The sequence below is a fragment of the Lathyrus oleraceus genome, chromosome 4, assembly GCF_024323335.1.
Source record: "Lathyrus oleraceus cultivar Zhongwan6 chromosome 4, CAAS_Psat_ZW6_1.0, whole genome shotgun sequence".
In the NCBI taxonomy this organism is placed as follows: domain Eukaryota; kingdom Viridiplantae; phylum Streptophyta; class Magnoliopsida; order Fabales; family Fabaceae; genus Lathyrus; species Lathyrus oleraceus.
The window spans coordinates 51,038,984-51,057,121 of NC_066582.1; the positions used below are offsets into that span (position 1 = coordinate 51,038,984).

General features: G+C 33.3%; 1 protein-coding gene and 1 pseudogene across 1 annotated transcript; one reads left to right on the forward strand and one right to left on the reverse strand.

Moving 5' to 3' along the window:
• The first annotated feature begins 8,059 nt into the window (after positions 1 to 8,059).
• On the forward strand, positions 8,060 to 8,586 carry LOC127073200 (uncharacterized). The gene has a single exon (XM_051014335.1). It carries the CDS (start codon positions 8,136 to 8,138, stop codon positions 8,424 to 8,426), a length of 291 nt encoding a protein of 96 aa, XP_050870292.1. The 5' UTR covers positions 8,060 to 8,135; the 3' UTR covers positions 8,427 to 8,586.
• Positions 8,587 to 10,995: 2,409 nt separating this feature from the next.
• On the reverse strand, positions 10,996 to 17,309 carry LOC127135969 (zinc finger BED domain-containing protein RICESLEEPER 1-like; annotated as a pseudogene).
• Positions 17,310 to 18,138: the final 829 nt, after the last annotated feature.

Sequence of the window (18,138 nt, forward strand, 5' to 3'; positions counted from 1 at the left end):
GTACGGCGGAGCTAGTTTTCGGTATGGAGGAGAAATGATGGACCTGTAAGATTATCACTCCAACGCCCAAGTCAGTGAATGAACAACAGAAGAGTAGAGTAAGTTATGGTTAGAACATACCTTATGTATCACATGAGATACCATATATGAGCGACGATTAAATATTCCTCATGCTTCATAACATAGAATGCGGGAAACCTTATATAATATCCAACAGCAAATAAACACCATTGGAGGGGATCAAGTATGGGTCTCAAGGTCGTTAAAATTTGGATAGAGTGACCTTGCGAATAGGCGCATTAAATGCCAATCTCATCATTGAGACGCTTTTTCATAATTATTTTTACATTTGGCCTTAGGTCCTTAGCATAGAGTGTGTCTCTCCCTTTTAAGGTGCTCAAGTATACTCGAGTGATGGTGTAATCTCGAGGAAAATCTTACAGTTGTTTTTTATCTGTCTATTTCTCTTCATATTGGGTTATTGATTTGTTTGTCTCACTTCACTATATCAAGATTATTTCACCCTTCAGGGTACATTTCCAATCTTGTAATTTTTTCTCTTCTATTCACAAACTCTGATTATTCCATCTTGAGCTCCGACGATTCTTATTTTTCCTATTCCTTTCCTTATTTGGATTTTGTAATTCTTGGGCTCATCACACCTTCACAACGACCCATTTTCGTATCATTTCCTTTAAATTTCCAAAAAACAACAACAATTTATCTAGTGTCGATGATATAAGTGACGCTTCATTTCACAGTGGATAAGTAGATCCAAAAATGTTTCTGTCGTTCCTTTGGTAGTTGCATATCCCTTTCAAACCTTATTGTTCTCAATGGTAGTTGCATATCCTTACTTAGACAAAAATGTAAATGCTTTTGCAGAAAGAGTCATAGGGATGAACCTGAATTGTCCCATTGGAGGGGAGGCTAGTGTTGGTCCCTCTTCTTTCGTGTTGACCATAAAGGATCTTTAGTCTGTTGACGTTTATCTTGATGACATGTAAACTCTTATTTTCATTTAAGATTTTAGATATTTGAATGGTCGAGAACCCAGTGGTAAGAAGGTTAAAGCTCATCTCAATTTCTGAGGCCATTCTCAAATTCATGACAAACATTATCCTTTTGTTAATAGTGGGGTGGACATGGTTCAAAAGTATCGACCAGGTCTTGTATTGCATGACAACACTTCTCAAAAAATTTGGTTAGAGACCAAAGTTATGGGGATGGTGTTCATCTTCAGTAGAGCTCAAGTTTTGGAGGATATTTGTTTGAACGTGGGATCATCTTCTGATTGGTCGATTTCTCACGTCGACCCCATTAATAGGTTATATAGTTCCATTGATGCATGTTAAGTGCCTATCTATGAATGCGTGTTCTCCCGAATGAGGTTTAAGTTACCCTTCAACGGTTTTGAGGTAGAAGCATAAAATCATTTGATAATTACTCTGCCCCAATTACACCGAATAGATTAGGCCTTCATATAGGTATTCAAATACTGGTGAGTAACGAGGATGAGTGTCAAATTTGAAATTATTCTTTGGTATCTTTAACATGACACATACTTCTAATCAAGATAAACAATGATAATGGTTGCTCTCGATCCGTGTGCCAATAAAGATGTTTAACATTTGTCTTGAAAGTTGCAAACAAGGCCGTTTTTAGAGACATGAACGCTTATTTGCACTTTGTGGTCCACTCGAAGTGTGTTTATTTATTTAGTAACTTGTAAAACGAGAATACATGTTTGGGAGAATTGGATATGAATATGTTCAGGGTGATGAGCATCCCATTTAATTGCATTAACTCTTTCTTTATTGATGGTTCTTCCATTTTATGATTGCCTCACACTTCTTCGGGTTCACCTCTATGCCCCTCTCCAATAAGCAAAAAGACTACGAATTTGCCAGCTATCACACTAAAAGTACACTTCTCCGGATTGATAGTCATATTGTATTGTCAAATCCTCTTAAACACACTAGCTAGATGTTTGTTCTACAACTCTTCATTGGCGAATTTAATGATCATTCTCCGGGTTGATAGTCATATTGTCTTGTTTCTATCCGCCTCATACATAAGTATTTGGTTGTATCTGAAGCTTGCATCCATGAATGATAACAACTTGTAACTGGATGAACTGTCTACTAGTTTATCTATGTTCGAGAATGAGGAGGAATATTTTGGGAAGTCATAGTTGAGATCAGTGTAATCGACATATATTCTCCTCTTTCCCAAATCTTTCTTGACTAACATAACATTGGATAGCCATTCAATATATCTTAGTTTGGAGATAAAGTTGGCCTTCAGCAGGCTCTGGACTATCTTACCGGTTTCCTCAGCCTTCTTAGGAGATTTTTGCTTCCTTTTTTGAGATATATAGCAGATAAATGGGACAGTGTTCAATCAGTGGCAAGTCACGTTAGGGTCTATGCCAGACATCTCATTAGGAGAAACTATAAAGAGGCGACCTTAGCTTTAAGGCACACAATGAGCCCTTTTTTCACCACGAAAGGTAACTCCTCCCTTATACGAACCGACCGTGCTAGATTATCACCGAGTTGGACAATCTCAAAGTTGCCTTCTAGAACCAGCCTTAATATCCTCACTTTGACTTTTGTCTCTAGACCAAGTTCATTATTTTGCGACAATTCGTCTTATTGCACATTGTGGTCAACCTTACTGATGAATTTATGGATATTCTTATTTATTTTCTTAGAGGAAACGAAGGCCGTGATGGGGTCTTTTAGTACAACTTCATGTATAATGAGAGCTCTATGCAGATCGGCTGAAATAAGAACTCGATTTCATGCGTCATTATGGTATTTCATCTTCAAATGCACCGAAAAGGCCATTACATCTAATTCTGCAAGGAACAACCTCCAAAGGATTCCATTGTAGATGCTTTCACAAGGGATCACCAGGAAGTTCACATTCACGATTCTTCTGTCCTTCCTTCCCTAAAAGAGACTGATAACTCGATTGTTCCACATGGAATTGTGGAGGAATCATTGAATGCTAACAAATTCCCACCTTCATACGACTTCAAATCTCGATTGTGTAACCCTAATCTCATGAAGATTTGAATGTACATCAGATTCTAGAAGCTCTCATCACCAATGAGGATTCCTAATACTTAATGGTTCGTTGTGGTGTTAGTTACGACTAGTGGAAGTGTCATTTTAGGAGTCTCATCCATTTTCTCATTGTCTAAAAACCCTAACATAGTTTTTTCATCTTCGTGCCTCTCGTTCCCCATCAACGAGTTAGGGGAGCTTTGTGGTGGGAGTTCTTTATCAATAGACAATCCTCAGTCGACTAGAGGAAAGAGAAATTTCTTGAGAATGGGAAATATGTTGTGTCTTTGGCAACTAGATCGCTAGTCATCTTCTTCTTCAAGTAAGCTTGATGTATAGCAGTTCATGATTTTTGAATCAGAGAGACGTGGTCATGAAATTTGTAGGAATTAAAAGTTGATTCCAACAGACGTCACGACTGTTCTGCTAGGGAACCATAAATGTATGGCGAAGTATGGAATATAATCTTGATGTGGTGAAGCAAGTTTCTACTACGAAGCTGAGGGGGTGTGTAACACCCCTTTTTCTACCCCAAAATACTTAACATATAATCAGAGTGAATAAACACGCATATAACCAAAAAGGGCATCACATCGACGTTTTCAAAAACTAAAAGCTTTCAAAAACCAACATCATTCATCATCAATATACAATACACCTGGTCATTTAAAATAACACATTCCAATTATCACGAATATTCACGAATATGCGTTCGCAGCAGAAAATAATGAATACTCATGCATTTCATCAAATGATCCATGTCCCATACCATGATCATCTCTCAATAATCTCTTCAAAATAAACTAAAACCATAATCAGAATATTTGGCACTATGGCCTCTCAACCGCAATTGCAAATAAGCATGTTCACAAGTAATAACATAATACTTATCCAAATAGGATACGAGTTTAATACTACTACTCTACACCGTGTTACATGACCAGAGCATTGACTCATTACCTAGTCTTCAAACTAAAATACGGAAACTCTCCGTCTAATCTCGAGCAAGCTACCGTCCACTTACTTCAGCGATACTACTCCTGAGTATCTGCACGATACCCATGTAAAGGTAACATTCAAACAGAAAGGGTGAGAATTCAAATCATTATGAAGAAGTATAATAAATCACAATGATTAAATCAACAATTAAAGGAATTCATCACACTTCATATAACCATGTAAATAATATTCATCAACATTTATTTCACATGTTTCGAACATCCATCAACACGCAAGAAGTATAATATTAAAATCCAATACTATATTCCCAAATATACACATAACTACAATTATCACATAATCACATATTTTGTCAAGTTATGTATCCAAACATCACCAAATTCAATTACCATATCTCATACACACATCACAATCACATCAATGCATACACTCAATTATCACATGACTCTAATGTGACTCAATGCAAGACATGTGACTCTATGCATGCGGTACCTCAATATGAACCCAACGTTTCACCGCTTCCCTATTCAATATCTAGAATCCAAGCCACGCTTCCGATCCGAACAAGATCAAAGCCACTACCACGCCTATTTCCAATTAAGGATCAACGTGTGCTACATCTACCACGCCTATTTCCAATTAAGGATCAACGTGTGCTACATCTACCACGCCTATTTCCAATTAAGGATCAACGTGTGCTACGTCTATTTCCAATTAAGGATCACCGTCTATGTGAACCCACAGTTTCACCGCTTTCCTATTCAATATCTAGAATCCAAGCCACCACGTCTATTTCCAATTAAGGATCAACGTTTGCTACGCCTATTTCCAATTAAGGATCAACGTCTATATGGACCCAACGTTCCACCGCTTTCCGATTCAACATCTAGAATCCAAGCCACCACTTCTATTTCCAATTAAGGATCAACGTCTATCTACCACGCCTATTTCCAATTAAGGATCAACGTGTGCTACCATGTGAACCCACAGTTTCACCGCTTCCACTATGAAGCCGACCATGCATGCCATGAATGAATGTACAAATACCAATACATATGCAATTAAGATCGTCTCTACCATCTTAACATTCCACATATCACCATAATTCAACTCTATGAATTATCCACCAATGATACATATACACATTCATAACAATATATCATTCACAATCCACCAATGGTACATATACACATTCATAACAATATATCATTCACAATCCACCAATGGTACATATACACATTCATAACAATATATCATTCACAATCCACCAATGGTACATATACACATTCATAACAATGTATCATTCACAATCCACCAATGGTACATACACACATTCATAACAATATATCATTCACAATCCACCAATGGTACATATACACATTCATAACAATGTATCATTCATAATCCACCAATGGTACATACACACATTCATAATAATATATCATTCACAATCCACCGATGATACATATACACATTCATAACAATATATCATTCACAATCCACCAATGATACATATACACATTCATAACAAATACACCATTCACATAATATCTATTAGAGTCACCTTTCTAATGCTTTAAACCCCAATCCAAAATGATTCACGAGTTGAAAGTTATGAATAAAACCGTGCACGAAGGCGTTACTAAAAGATGTTGTTTTCTAAATTTTCCAACATAATTTTCATCTTCTTCAACCCCAAAGACGTCCATGAAATAATCTACAAAATTATTTTATTACTGAAACAAAGTTATAGCCTTCTGTTTCAGATATCCAATGCTTCAAACGACATTCAATTTGGACTTACGGATCAAAAGTTATGACCAAAACGATTTCGACAATAAAACATAAAAAGGGCCGCGATTGTGACGGACAGCAATGCAGAATTTTCTGCGGTTTTCATCGTTGGAGGACTTCCGGACCTCCGATTTTGATTCCGTAGAAAGCCACACGTTCAGAAAATTATAACTCACACAATACTCTAAATATATAACGTTAATTTGCAGTTTTAACACAATCAATCACCACAATCAAGCATACTCATCAAAATCTACCCATTGACCCAATCATACTAACCCATAATAATAAGGATTCCCCTCTTACCTCTTCAATTTTCTGGAAACCCTAGCTCTTCTCTTTACTTTTCCTCTCCTCTTTCTCTATTGCCTTCAAATGATCAAATGAATCCTAATTCTCACTCTCCTCCCCTCTTATATACTAGTATTCTATTTGGGTTTAAAACATGATACTTCTAATTTAATTAATAGGCCCAATAAGACCTAATATTTAAATATCTCTAATTAGTTCAATTAAATTAAACTAACCCCACATACACACTAAGTTAATTAATACAATTATTTAATTATATCTCATATCAACTAAATAATTAATTAACACACCAAAATTAATTAATATAATCAATTATTATACTACCTAACAACCAATTAATTAATTAACACTCCACATAATTAAAATAAAATATAATAATAATAGTATAATAAATAAATACTAAAATTGAGTTGTTACAGGGTGAACCTGAGCAAGGTTAGTACTTCGACGTCCAAGTCAGTGAATGAGCAACAAAAGAGTAGAGTAAGTTATGGTTAAAACATATCTTAGGTCTCGCCTGTGATACCTTATATATAAGAGACGTTTAAAGATGCATCGTATTTCCCGATGTGGAACGCGAGGAACTGTTAGGTAATATCCAATAGTGATAACCACTTGTGGCATAGATCTGAGTACGGGGTCTCAAGGCTATAAGCACATTGTACCTTCATTACCTTATAACTTCATAATGGTGTTTGGGCTTCCTTTATTGGGTTTCTAACCGGTCGGTCAAGAACAAAATGTATTTATTTTAAAATTAAAGGAAAATATATTCAAGATACATTTTACCTATATTTTATCATCCAGTAATTTTTTAAGACAAAAATACCATACTTACATCAACAAATTGAACTACTCTTGAAGTTATTTAAATATTAATAACAAGTCTGATTGACCATATATGATCCTTATTTTATTTATGGGCAAAAGTAGGGTTGCAAAATGGATGAATGAGATGAATATAGATTGGATTATTAATTGATGGATCAAAACAATCCATTAATCTATTAACCATCCACTAAAAAGTTTCTTAAAAAATCCAATCCAATCCAATCCATCCATTAAAAGATATAATTCATTCAATTCATCCATTAACAATTTTTTAGTGGATGATCCATCCATCCAAAAAGAATTTAAAATTTTTTAAAAAAAATATTTTATTTTTTAAATTTCACAAAAAATGTTTTTTTTTAAATCTATTTGTCTTAAATAAGATTACTTTATAACAATTTTTTAATTTAAAAAATATAATTTTTAAAAATATCTCTCCCCTTTGTCTCCTCCATCATATCAATTGGGTTGATGAATTTCTCTTATTATAATTATACACACGTGAATATCAATAATAAAACGTCTATTAAAACAAATTAATCATAAAATGGATAAAAACATTAAAAAGACCGTAGCATATAAATTTACATTTATTAAAAAATTGTGTTAGGGCGAAGCATTTCATACCATACAATACAAGAATAAAATAATCATGTTTTTATAACTACTAATAAAATATTCAATAGTAAATTTATTCTTATTAATTATAAAATATATTAATTTTTTAATTATTATAAATTCAACATATATTTTTCAAAATTCAACATACAAATTAATATAAATTTTAATAGAAACTTTTATTAATTTTACTCACATTGTATAATATGCAGTATTTTTATTGACTTTGTATAATACAAAATTGAGAGTAATAACAAATGAATCTATGCTAACCAATTATGCAGAGGAATATTACTTGATGGCATTAATTCCCTTATCAACACAAGCTTTAGATATGAACGGTATAAAATTCTACTTTATTTTATTCACCCATATGCATCTAGAATCACATTCCTCTCACAATACTATCTTTATTTGCATTCACATTCATTAGTTAAATATTCTCTTCTCCACTCAAACACTATTAAAGGAACACCAATTCCTCAAACAAATAGCAAACCTATCAAAAAAAAACATTCATAACAAGTTTTTCAAGTTTTTCAATCAATGGCAGGTATTGCATCTGGAATCTGTAGCCTTGCTGTCGGCGGCGATGCACGGCGCCGACCAACACAGGCACAGCAGGGCTGTTCCAGCGATAACACTCCTGCTCCTCCTGCTCCTACGCCTTCGCCTGCACCTGCGCAGCAGTCATACGAAGAGTTTGCCTATTCTAATACTGGAAAACAAAACATCAAAGGTCTTTCCAACCTAACTGGCTATGTTAAGGGTAATGCTAATGGAGTTATCAACCTTGGTTCCTTGATAGCCTCTGCAAATGCTCAGAGACAAGCATGAATGAATGAATCCATGAAGCAATAATGTATATCTGGTGGAGGCAGCTCAATATAATTACTAACTAAATAAATATTATCTTATGTTGCCTCATCCTATTATAATGTGTGTCTTACACCATCATAGCCATTATACTACAATAAAATGTTGGTTAAATTTTAAATGTGTTAGTTAAAGTTTCATTTCATATATATATTCTACCAATACAAAATATTTACAATTGAACACACGAGATGCTTGGGTAAGAAAAACAGAAGTTATGATAAAGTGGTGGAGAAGAGATGAATATAAATATATTGAGTCAAATAATAAACTTACTTGTTAGAGTAAAAATAAAATCCAAAGTAAATTTACTTTAAATAATATGTATCATTAGCCTACTTTACTATCTTAACAAATAAGAATATAATAATTATAAACAATAAGTAAGTAAAACAACAATTAGTTAATATGTTAAAAAAATATCAATTTCTAACACTGCAAGTAACAATAGTTACAACTGTTGTGAATTTCTATTTTTAATGTTGGTTGCGACGGTTTCAACCGTCGTGACTGTGAAGACTGTAATTTTAATTATTAATTCTAAATATAATTTATTTGATATGATTATTATTAGTTATTTAAATTTTACTTTTAACAACAATTTAAATCATTACTCCTTCTGTTTCTTTTTAAATGTCATTTTCTTTTTAAAAGTTTTTTTTTAATTATCACATGCAAAGTTCAAGATACTATTAATTGCATTTTTGTCAAAATTACTCCTAGGTAATTATTATACAGAGAGAGAAAAAAATAAAATGAAAAAAATAAATAATTAAGGATATTATAGGTAAAAGAAGAATTATTATTTGAAAAGTAATAATAATGATTAACTTTCTAGGTGTGTGTAAAAAATAAAAAATAAATGACACTTAAAAAAGAACGGAGAAAATATTAATTTTTATAATTCTTTTTTATTTATATTATTATCATCACAATTTTTTTATTATAATATTTTTATTTTTATTGAAATTATTATTATTATTATTTGGTAATATTTCTATAATTTTTTATTTAATTTTCTATCACTTTTTAACATAACAAAATTTCAATCACTAACATCTAATATCAAATAAATCATAATGTCAAAAAAGGTGAGTTTCATAAACATGTCATGTAGTAAAATAAATTGAAAACATATAAAATCATAATCTTATGATAATAAGCATCATAATGTCAAAAATACATAGGAATGTTCATAATCTAATTAATTCATAGTAAAGTCTAATTTGTCATTCTAGATGATTCATTATTTGCAATTTGATAATCATGTCATGTTCTACAATAAACCGAAAACATATCAAATTCTAATCTTTTGATAATAAGCATCATAATGCAAAAAATATAGAGAGAAATTTATAATCTAATTAATTCATAGCAAAGTATAATTTGTCATTCTAGATGAGTCATCATCTCCAATTCGGTAGCTAGACTCAGAAGAACGTCTACCATCAACTGGTGACTCCAATCCCTAAAAAAAGTATTAAAATAATACTCATGAACTTTAAGTGATTATCATATAAGTGTTTATGTATAGGGGTGTTCGCGGTGCGGTTTGAGCGGTTTTAATGTTAAAAATCATCCGAACCGCAAGAGAAAAAAAATGCGGTTTGGTTCGGTTTGGTTCGGTTGACTTTTAAAAATAAAACCAAACCAAACCAATGCGGTTTGAGTTGTTTCGGTTGATTCGGTTTTTTTACAATACTTTTATTATGTATAGTCAATAATAAACAAATACCAAATCATTCATACATAAACATTACCGAATAACAAGTAATTCATACATTACCAAACTTATAAAAATAGTATTCAATCAAACCAATACATAAATTAAAACTTTCTGTTTGTTCATAAAAAAAAAATATAGTTGATAATTCTTCATGTTTGTTCACAATGGCGTTTGTTTTCTCATAATAATATTGGTTCATGTGTCTTCTAGCATCCATCCTGTTTGTTCACAAATGCAAAATTCAGTCAAATTGAAAGTCCTAATAATGTTCTAGTCTTTAGTAAAAGGAGAAAACTTAATACATCATTAATTTGGTCAATAATTAGTAACAAATATTAGCTTAGTGTCACATTATCACATAGATGGACCTTGCTAGTAAAGTAATATTAAAGATGGCTATTTGTAAAACTTTGAAATAAAACTGGCTTGTCACATGATATATTGTTAGTTAACTTAGATATACTTGTAACTTAGATGTTTATCTACTATAAGTTGCACTATATGATAGAAAAGGTTGAACTGGAATTTAAAAGGAAACAAATATTAAAAACATACCTTTTTTTCAAGCACGTATACTAATCAGATGTAATATCAGAAAGTCCTTCATTTAGTTGTGGGATCGGAGCCATTTCTAAAAATATATCAAATATATTAACAAATGTTAGACAAAACAAACAAATGAATAAAATAGAATCATGAACAAATAAAGATATATATATATATATATATATATATATATATATATATATATATATATATATATATATATATACCTTGTTCGAGCTTCTCCAAATCTTCGAAGTGCTATTCAATATCCACTTTCAAAGGGGAAGATCTTAACCAATTTTGTGCACATATCAAAGCTTCAACAGTGTGTGGTGTAAGAGAGCTCCTATAACAACTAAGAACTCTACCCCCGGTGCTAAAAGCAGACTCCGAAGCAACAGTAGATATTGGCATAGCCAAGATATCTCTAGCCATTATACCAAGAGTAGGGTATTTGGTGGAATTTACCTTCCACCAATTCAAGATATCAAAATCTTGACTTTTCTTCTCCCTTGTCTCCATGAGATACAAATTCACTTCATTTTTATTTAAATTTGAATCTTGGTCCATGTCCTTCTCAAATTGATCATCCATATGATCAGAAGATGTAACAAATTCTGATAGCTCTATTTCTTGTGCATCACTTTCGACTTGGCCTTTACTTAAGAAAAGACTATAGCTTTCAAACATTTTGTTTAATATTTGCCTCACCTTATCACACAGATAATCATCAACTTTCTTATCATAAAACTTATCTAATCCCCACCGAATAAACTGGAACTTACGCTGAGGATCAAAATGACAGCAATAAAGACTAGCTTTTTCATATTTATGACATCCCCCAAATACCTACTATATTTATCGTTCATAGCATTAACCATATTTGTAAGTAATGGGTTATCTTTATGATATTCCTTCCAAGTCTTCAATGCCCCCAATATCGTACATTGTTCCATGAAATATGTAGAAAATGTTACATAAGTTGAACCTGACACCTTCGTAGTGATTTCAGAAAACAACTTCAAAAATTTCACAAAACACTTGGCATTATCCCAATCCTCATTATTTGGGGTACCACCTTCCAACATCGCATACTCAACACATTTCTCACCTAATATTTTAAAGGCCTTTTGGAACTTCAATGCGCTTTCAAGCATAAGGTATGTGGAGTTCCACCTAGTGGGACAATCATATTGCACTGTAGACTTGTCTTGTATCCTAACTTCTTTAATACATGTCCTAAACCTATCTAAACGGCCAGGTGACTGACGAACATATCGAACCGCACTCCTAATTTTGGAAATTGAAGAATGCATGTTCTTCAACTTTAACCCATCATTGACAACAAGGTTAAGAATGTGGGCACAACATCTGACGTGTAAATGCTCTACTTTTAATGGATGTGAATTCCAATCCTCCATTCTATTTTTTAGGTAAGAGATATCAACATCATTTGAAGCCGCATTATCAATTGTGATGGTGAAAACCTTATCTATCATCCAACCCTCCATACACTTTTCAATCTTTTCCCAATCATCTCTCCCTTATGAGATGTTATTGGACAAAAATTAAGAATTCTCTTATGCAACTTCTAGTCTTGATCAATGAAATGCGCAGTAAGAATCATATAACTAATATTTTGCACAGAAGTCCAAGTATCAGTTGTTAGAGAGGCACTTTGATTTGTTTTAGTAAACAAGTCTCTTAACTTGTGTTTTTCACTCATGTAAAGACTCAAACAATCCTTAGCAATTGAAATCCTTCTCGGAAGTGGGAGCCTAGGTTATGTAACACTCATAAAATAGCGAAATTCCTCATTTTCAACAAACGAAAAAGGAAACTCATCCAAAATTATCATTCTAGCTAAAGCTGGTCTACATGATTCAACATCAAAATGGATACCAACAAGTGTATTACTAGTTTCTTTACCGCCTTCTTGAAGGCTAAGAGTGGTTTGAGTAGGATCAAGAACACTCTTGGGAATTTTTTTACATTGATGCAACAAATGGTTATTTAAATTGGTGGTTCCATTTTTATGTGAATCAGCAGCATATGACTTCGTACACCAATTACACTTAGCACGAGTACCCGAAGTGTCTCTTGTAAAATGATCCCAAACCCAAGATTTAGGCCTACAAGGTTTTTGTTTACCTGAATCTCCATCATTAGAATCATTAGCATTAAAATCACCAACTTCTCCAACTTTCCTTTTCTTTTTCTTTTGAACATTATCATCTTCATGTTTGTCCAAATCAATAGTTTGAGATGGGTTTGTTGTAGGCATCGATGGACTATTTTCAGACTGAAAATATATATACATATACCGTTTGTTAATTTACTGCATAATATTTAAACTGCACTTAATTTTTATACTAAAGTTTATTAGTTAATTTAGTTTAAATAATTGTTACTGTATAATATTTAAACTACTAATTGGTGATATATTGTAGCAACACATTGTTTGTAACAACCCGTATAATATATATCTAGAATAATATCATACAAGTGTTAAATTTTGGTATTGTCATAACATAAGTGCCTAATGGCATCAATATATACACATGTCCAAACTAAAAACATCAATGGAAAATGGTATACAATAGTGCCTAAACAATAAAAATCTAAGAATTATGTGCAATATCTTCATTGCACACAACTCCACAGCGGAAGATCATGATAAACAACATCCCTTGAAACATCCATAAACAGCTTCTCTTAGATTCAACCTGCAAGGATTACCTGAAAAATAACAACAATAATGGGATGAGATAATAGTCTCAGTGAGTTCTCCTATCCTATGGGTCCACTCGGCTCTACAGGGTTCCTACTCGATTCTAACTCAAGTATTCACCTTCCGTTATTTGTGCATCACTAGCACCTTAACTAGGACTTGAGTAACAGGGGGATAAACGCAATGTATGGAAACATGTCACTTGAGTGCATCCACTCAAAAAATCACTATTCAGATTCACGCAACATCGATCCCCAACCGGACCTATGTCTAGGCCAAGGCTTGGTTCACGCATGCCCGTATGATTCGACTTTCACGGTGGATATCAGGTTCCCCTATGGGACTCGAACTCACTCTTAAGAACCATCACTCGTATGGGACTCGAACCCATGTTGAGTATCTTTCACCATATGGGACTCGAACCCACTTTTAAGAGCCATCACTCGTATGGGACTCGAACCCATGTTGAGTATCTTTCACCATATGAGACTCTAACCCACTTAGGTGTCCACCTTTCCCCGATGTCTGTCATGGTTGGGACTCAAACCCAGTTTAGGCGCAAATCATTGGTGCCACATCCCCACTTACCGCTTTACATAGCCTTGAAGTGGTATGTGCACAATCACAACTAATTCCGAATACGTGATTAGGTCTTAATAACAAATAGGACTTTCGGAGCAATGCTCCTCACCAAAATAGGTCTTTTGGAACAAATGTTCCTCACCAAAAATATCAAACAATCCTCATGATATCATATCAATTCTCATGGCATCATAACATGATCCATTCTCATACATGAATCACACATGTTCCATACAAAGCATATTGATTCACTTACCAAGTGAATACGTGTCCACGATACACACTTAGGTACCGTTGCGTCCAAGCATCACCGTATACTCATTTCCATAACCTAGATTATCTTTCTAAGTTACTAATCAAGTTATTCTCCTAGGTTTCCTCACTCATCTTTGTAAGGTTTTTAATCATGTTATTTCACCTTCAACATAACAACAATATTTAACTTTCATCATAATATAATACATAGAATTTATAAATCACATAATATTTTATAACATGGGACAATAATAATAGCCCTTTATGTTATCTTTCTAATGCATCCGTCTGTGTCCAAAACAGAGTTATAACCCTCAATTAATTCATTAATCTATCTTAATCAAGATTTAAATTAACAGTTATTCAATGCATAAGTATTCAACAACAACATCCTTGGCCTAGTGGTAAGGCTTATACCATACTAAGGAGGTCCCGGGTTTGAACCCAACAACAACATGATATCAACACATAGCATGGATGAGAAGTATGAGCCAATGGCTTTGACTTACTGGTACCACAGTCTCGCCTAACTCTCTAATTCACCTTAAAGTTTTGATTGTTTTTACAGTTTCTTAATATTTATGTGTGTATTCAACTTTCCTTAGTGTTGTCCATTAGATTTAGTACCATATTTGTTCAATTGTATAAACTAATTTGTCTTTGCCTTCTTCTGTGTACGATTTTTTCTTTACTTTCTCATGTGTTCCTAAGTTTTCATGCTTCTGTTGCTAACCCTATGTTTTCATGTTTCTTTCTTTAGTAATGGGCCTAGGCTTGGTGTAAAATAAATGGGTTATAAATAACGCGGTTTGGTTTGGTTTGGTTTGGTTTCAAAATATAAACCGCAAACCGAACCGAACCGCGTGGTTCTGTCATAAAGTGGCCCAAACACATTCGAATCAAATGCGGTTTTTGCGGTTTTCGGTTTGGTTAGGTTCGGTTTACGGGTTTTTATTGGGCCGGTTTGGTTTTGAACACCCCTATTTATGTATAAACTATTTCTATAACAAAAATAAAGATAAAGTCGAACAACTTTCATATAAGCTATATGAGATGTTTTTATAAGTTGTTTTCATAAACTCTCTTAAATATCATAAGTGTTTATGATAATAGATTAATTCAAATAAGTCAATTCAAACATACCTATTGACAAGAAAAATAAAAATATGTCTAGAAAGAGGTTAGTTTCTTGTAAAAATAGAAAACAAAACAAGAGGTGGTTTGCATAATCTATGCATCCTAAATGGAGAACATGTTTATGTCAACTTGACTACTCCATGAACTAAATGTTTAACACTGAGTTTTCATACAAGTTTCATGAAAGACATTTAAAGACCAATAGTTATATTGTGAAAAAATAACACCCCATTTATGTCTCTTATTTGCATTGATTGAGGGTTTTTGAACTGAAACATATCACAAATGAGAAATAAAGAGAAATTGATTTAGAGTTTAAAAATACTAAATTGATACTAATGTGATGTCACCGACAACGTTAGGGTTTTTGTAGTGGTGTGGTGGTGGTTGTTTCGAGCTTTCCAATTATAAAAAGAAGCTGAAAAGACGTAGTTCTGAAAAGAAGAATTTTCCTTTCGCCTATTTCCCTTTTGGCCAGCACGGTTCTTTTAACTTTTGGGGGATGCGGTTTATCAACCATCGTAGCCCCTGGGCAATTGTCAATTTCTCATTTGACCAAGCACAATTCTTTGGATTTTTGGGTCAGACGGTTTATCAACCGTCGCAAACCCTTATTTATGGTGGTTGAGTGTATAGCCGCCGAGCCCTAGTGCATTTGCCTCTTTACATTTTGTGGGGAGGCGGGTTGTCAATTGTCACAGACCCTATTTTACGGCGGTTGAGGTCACAACTATTGTAAAAAAATCATATCATAAATTTTAAACACAAAATGGTGGTTCTCAATAACCATCGTGAAAACCATTGTAATATATTTAAGAGGGAGGTTTAGATTGTACTGTCGCAATCCTTGTGTTGCAAAATCGTTTTTTTTCTTGTAGAGATATCCTTGGAGGTCTCCACTTTCATTTTTAAGAAAACATAAACCTTAGTCAGTTGTACCTTTATGTACCTCAAAACTGTCTTAGTTGCACCAAGATGAACTTGACTTGGAGAATGCATGAACTTGGAAAGTAAGTTAGCAACAAACATTATCTTATGTCTGGTCATTGAAAGATACAATAAACTTCCAAATATACTTCTATAAATAGAAGTATCTGCATTATTATCACTATCATCCTAGGATAATTTTCATTCACAACTAGAGGTGTGGAAATAGACTTGTATTTATCCATAATAAACTTCACTAACACCTCCAAAGCATATTTCTTTTGTGAAATCAAGACTCCAGCATTAAAACCTCTTTGTAGAAGATGACCATAAATTCTACTATACCATGCTCTTGGTGCTTATTTTAACTCATAGAGGGCTTTGTGAAGCTTGTAAACTTTAGTTTTACTTCCTGCAACCTTAAAACCTTTAGGTTGGTCAATATAAATGTCTTCATCAAGCAACACATTCAAAAAACTAGATTTAACATCAAAATGATAAATTTTCCATCCCAATTTTGCTGTTAAGGCAACCTAATTGTATCATGTCTTGCAATAGGTTCAAAAGTGCCTGAGAAATCAACACCATGTTATTAAAAATAACCTTTTTACAACGAATTTGGCCTTAAGTTTATTTATAGAACCATTAGGATTGAGTTTGATTTTATAAACCCACTTACCACCAATAATCTTTTGATTTTTTGTTTGTCTATAAGTTGTCGTGTTTGATTTTTCTCTATCATCTTTTTCTCCTCCTGCATGGCAACTTTCCATCCCTCAACATTAGTAGCTTCATCATACCGTGTAGGCTCTAATGTAGCTATATTGCACCTGACATAAATATCATCCAAGGTTCTAGTACCTCGAGTTGGAAAATCAGCATCACTATCATAATTTTCTCCTTCATCTTGTGAATTTCGATCTTCCAAACCATCTTCCATAGGCAATATATTACTTGAACATTCTACTTGACTTTTCTCTCAATTCCATTTAGAGAACTCATCAAACTTCACATCCCTGCTAACCATAATTTTTTTGGTCTCTAAATTATAAATTTGATCCCCTTTTGAAAAGGGGGGAGGGGGTTGTTATTATAGTGCTCGCCAAGGATTGTGGCCCTTGTGCCTACGTATCACTCATTCGGGGATGAGGAATCAGAGCTCCGTAGTTCGGAGTAGAAAATGTTTCTGTGTTGGTTGATTTTACTTTTGAAAAAAGGGTTTTCTGGATTATGCCCTAAGGCATAAAAATGAGTTTAATGAGTTGTATTATTTTTACCTTGAATATGGGTTTTATGAAATGAGTGTTTGTGATTATATTATATTAAAGTCTATGGGCAGAGGTGATTATTCTAGACAACAAGTCAAGCGTCTTGCGTCTAAAATAATCAGAGTAGGGGTAGGAATGCTCCATTCTCACTCATTCTCCACCACTTAAGGCTCATGGCGCACAATAATAATCGTAATTATTAAGTATTTTTGAATTTGACTAAGAAAATGTCACTTGACATTGAATCAAGGGTTTATTTTATTTTGATTATGAAATTTGACTTATGTAACATGAATGTAAAGTAACCAACAAAAAATTAAAGGGTCTCATTGTAAGGCAGCCCAAGAGAAAGCCTTTTGTGTGCAAAAGTGACCTAAGCTAAACAAAGGATAATGGTCTTACAAACATGTCCCCCTAAGGTGGTGCCATGATGTCATTCTTATAACATGAATGTAAGTTACAAATAAACTCCAACATTTACAAAGTATCACAAAGATAAGG

What these genes read in the sequence shown, in the direction of transcription:
- LOC127073200 (XM_051014335.1), top strand. Translation starts at nt 8,136, where the DNA reads ATGGCAGGTATTGCATCTGGAATCTGTAGCCTTGCTGTCGGCGGCGAT.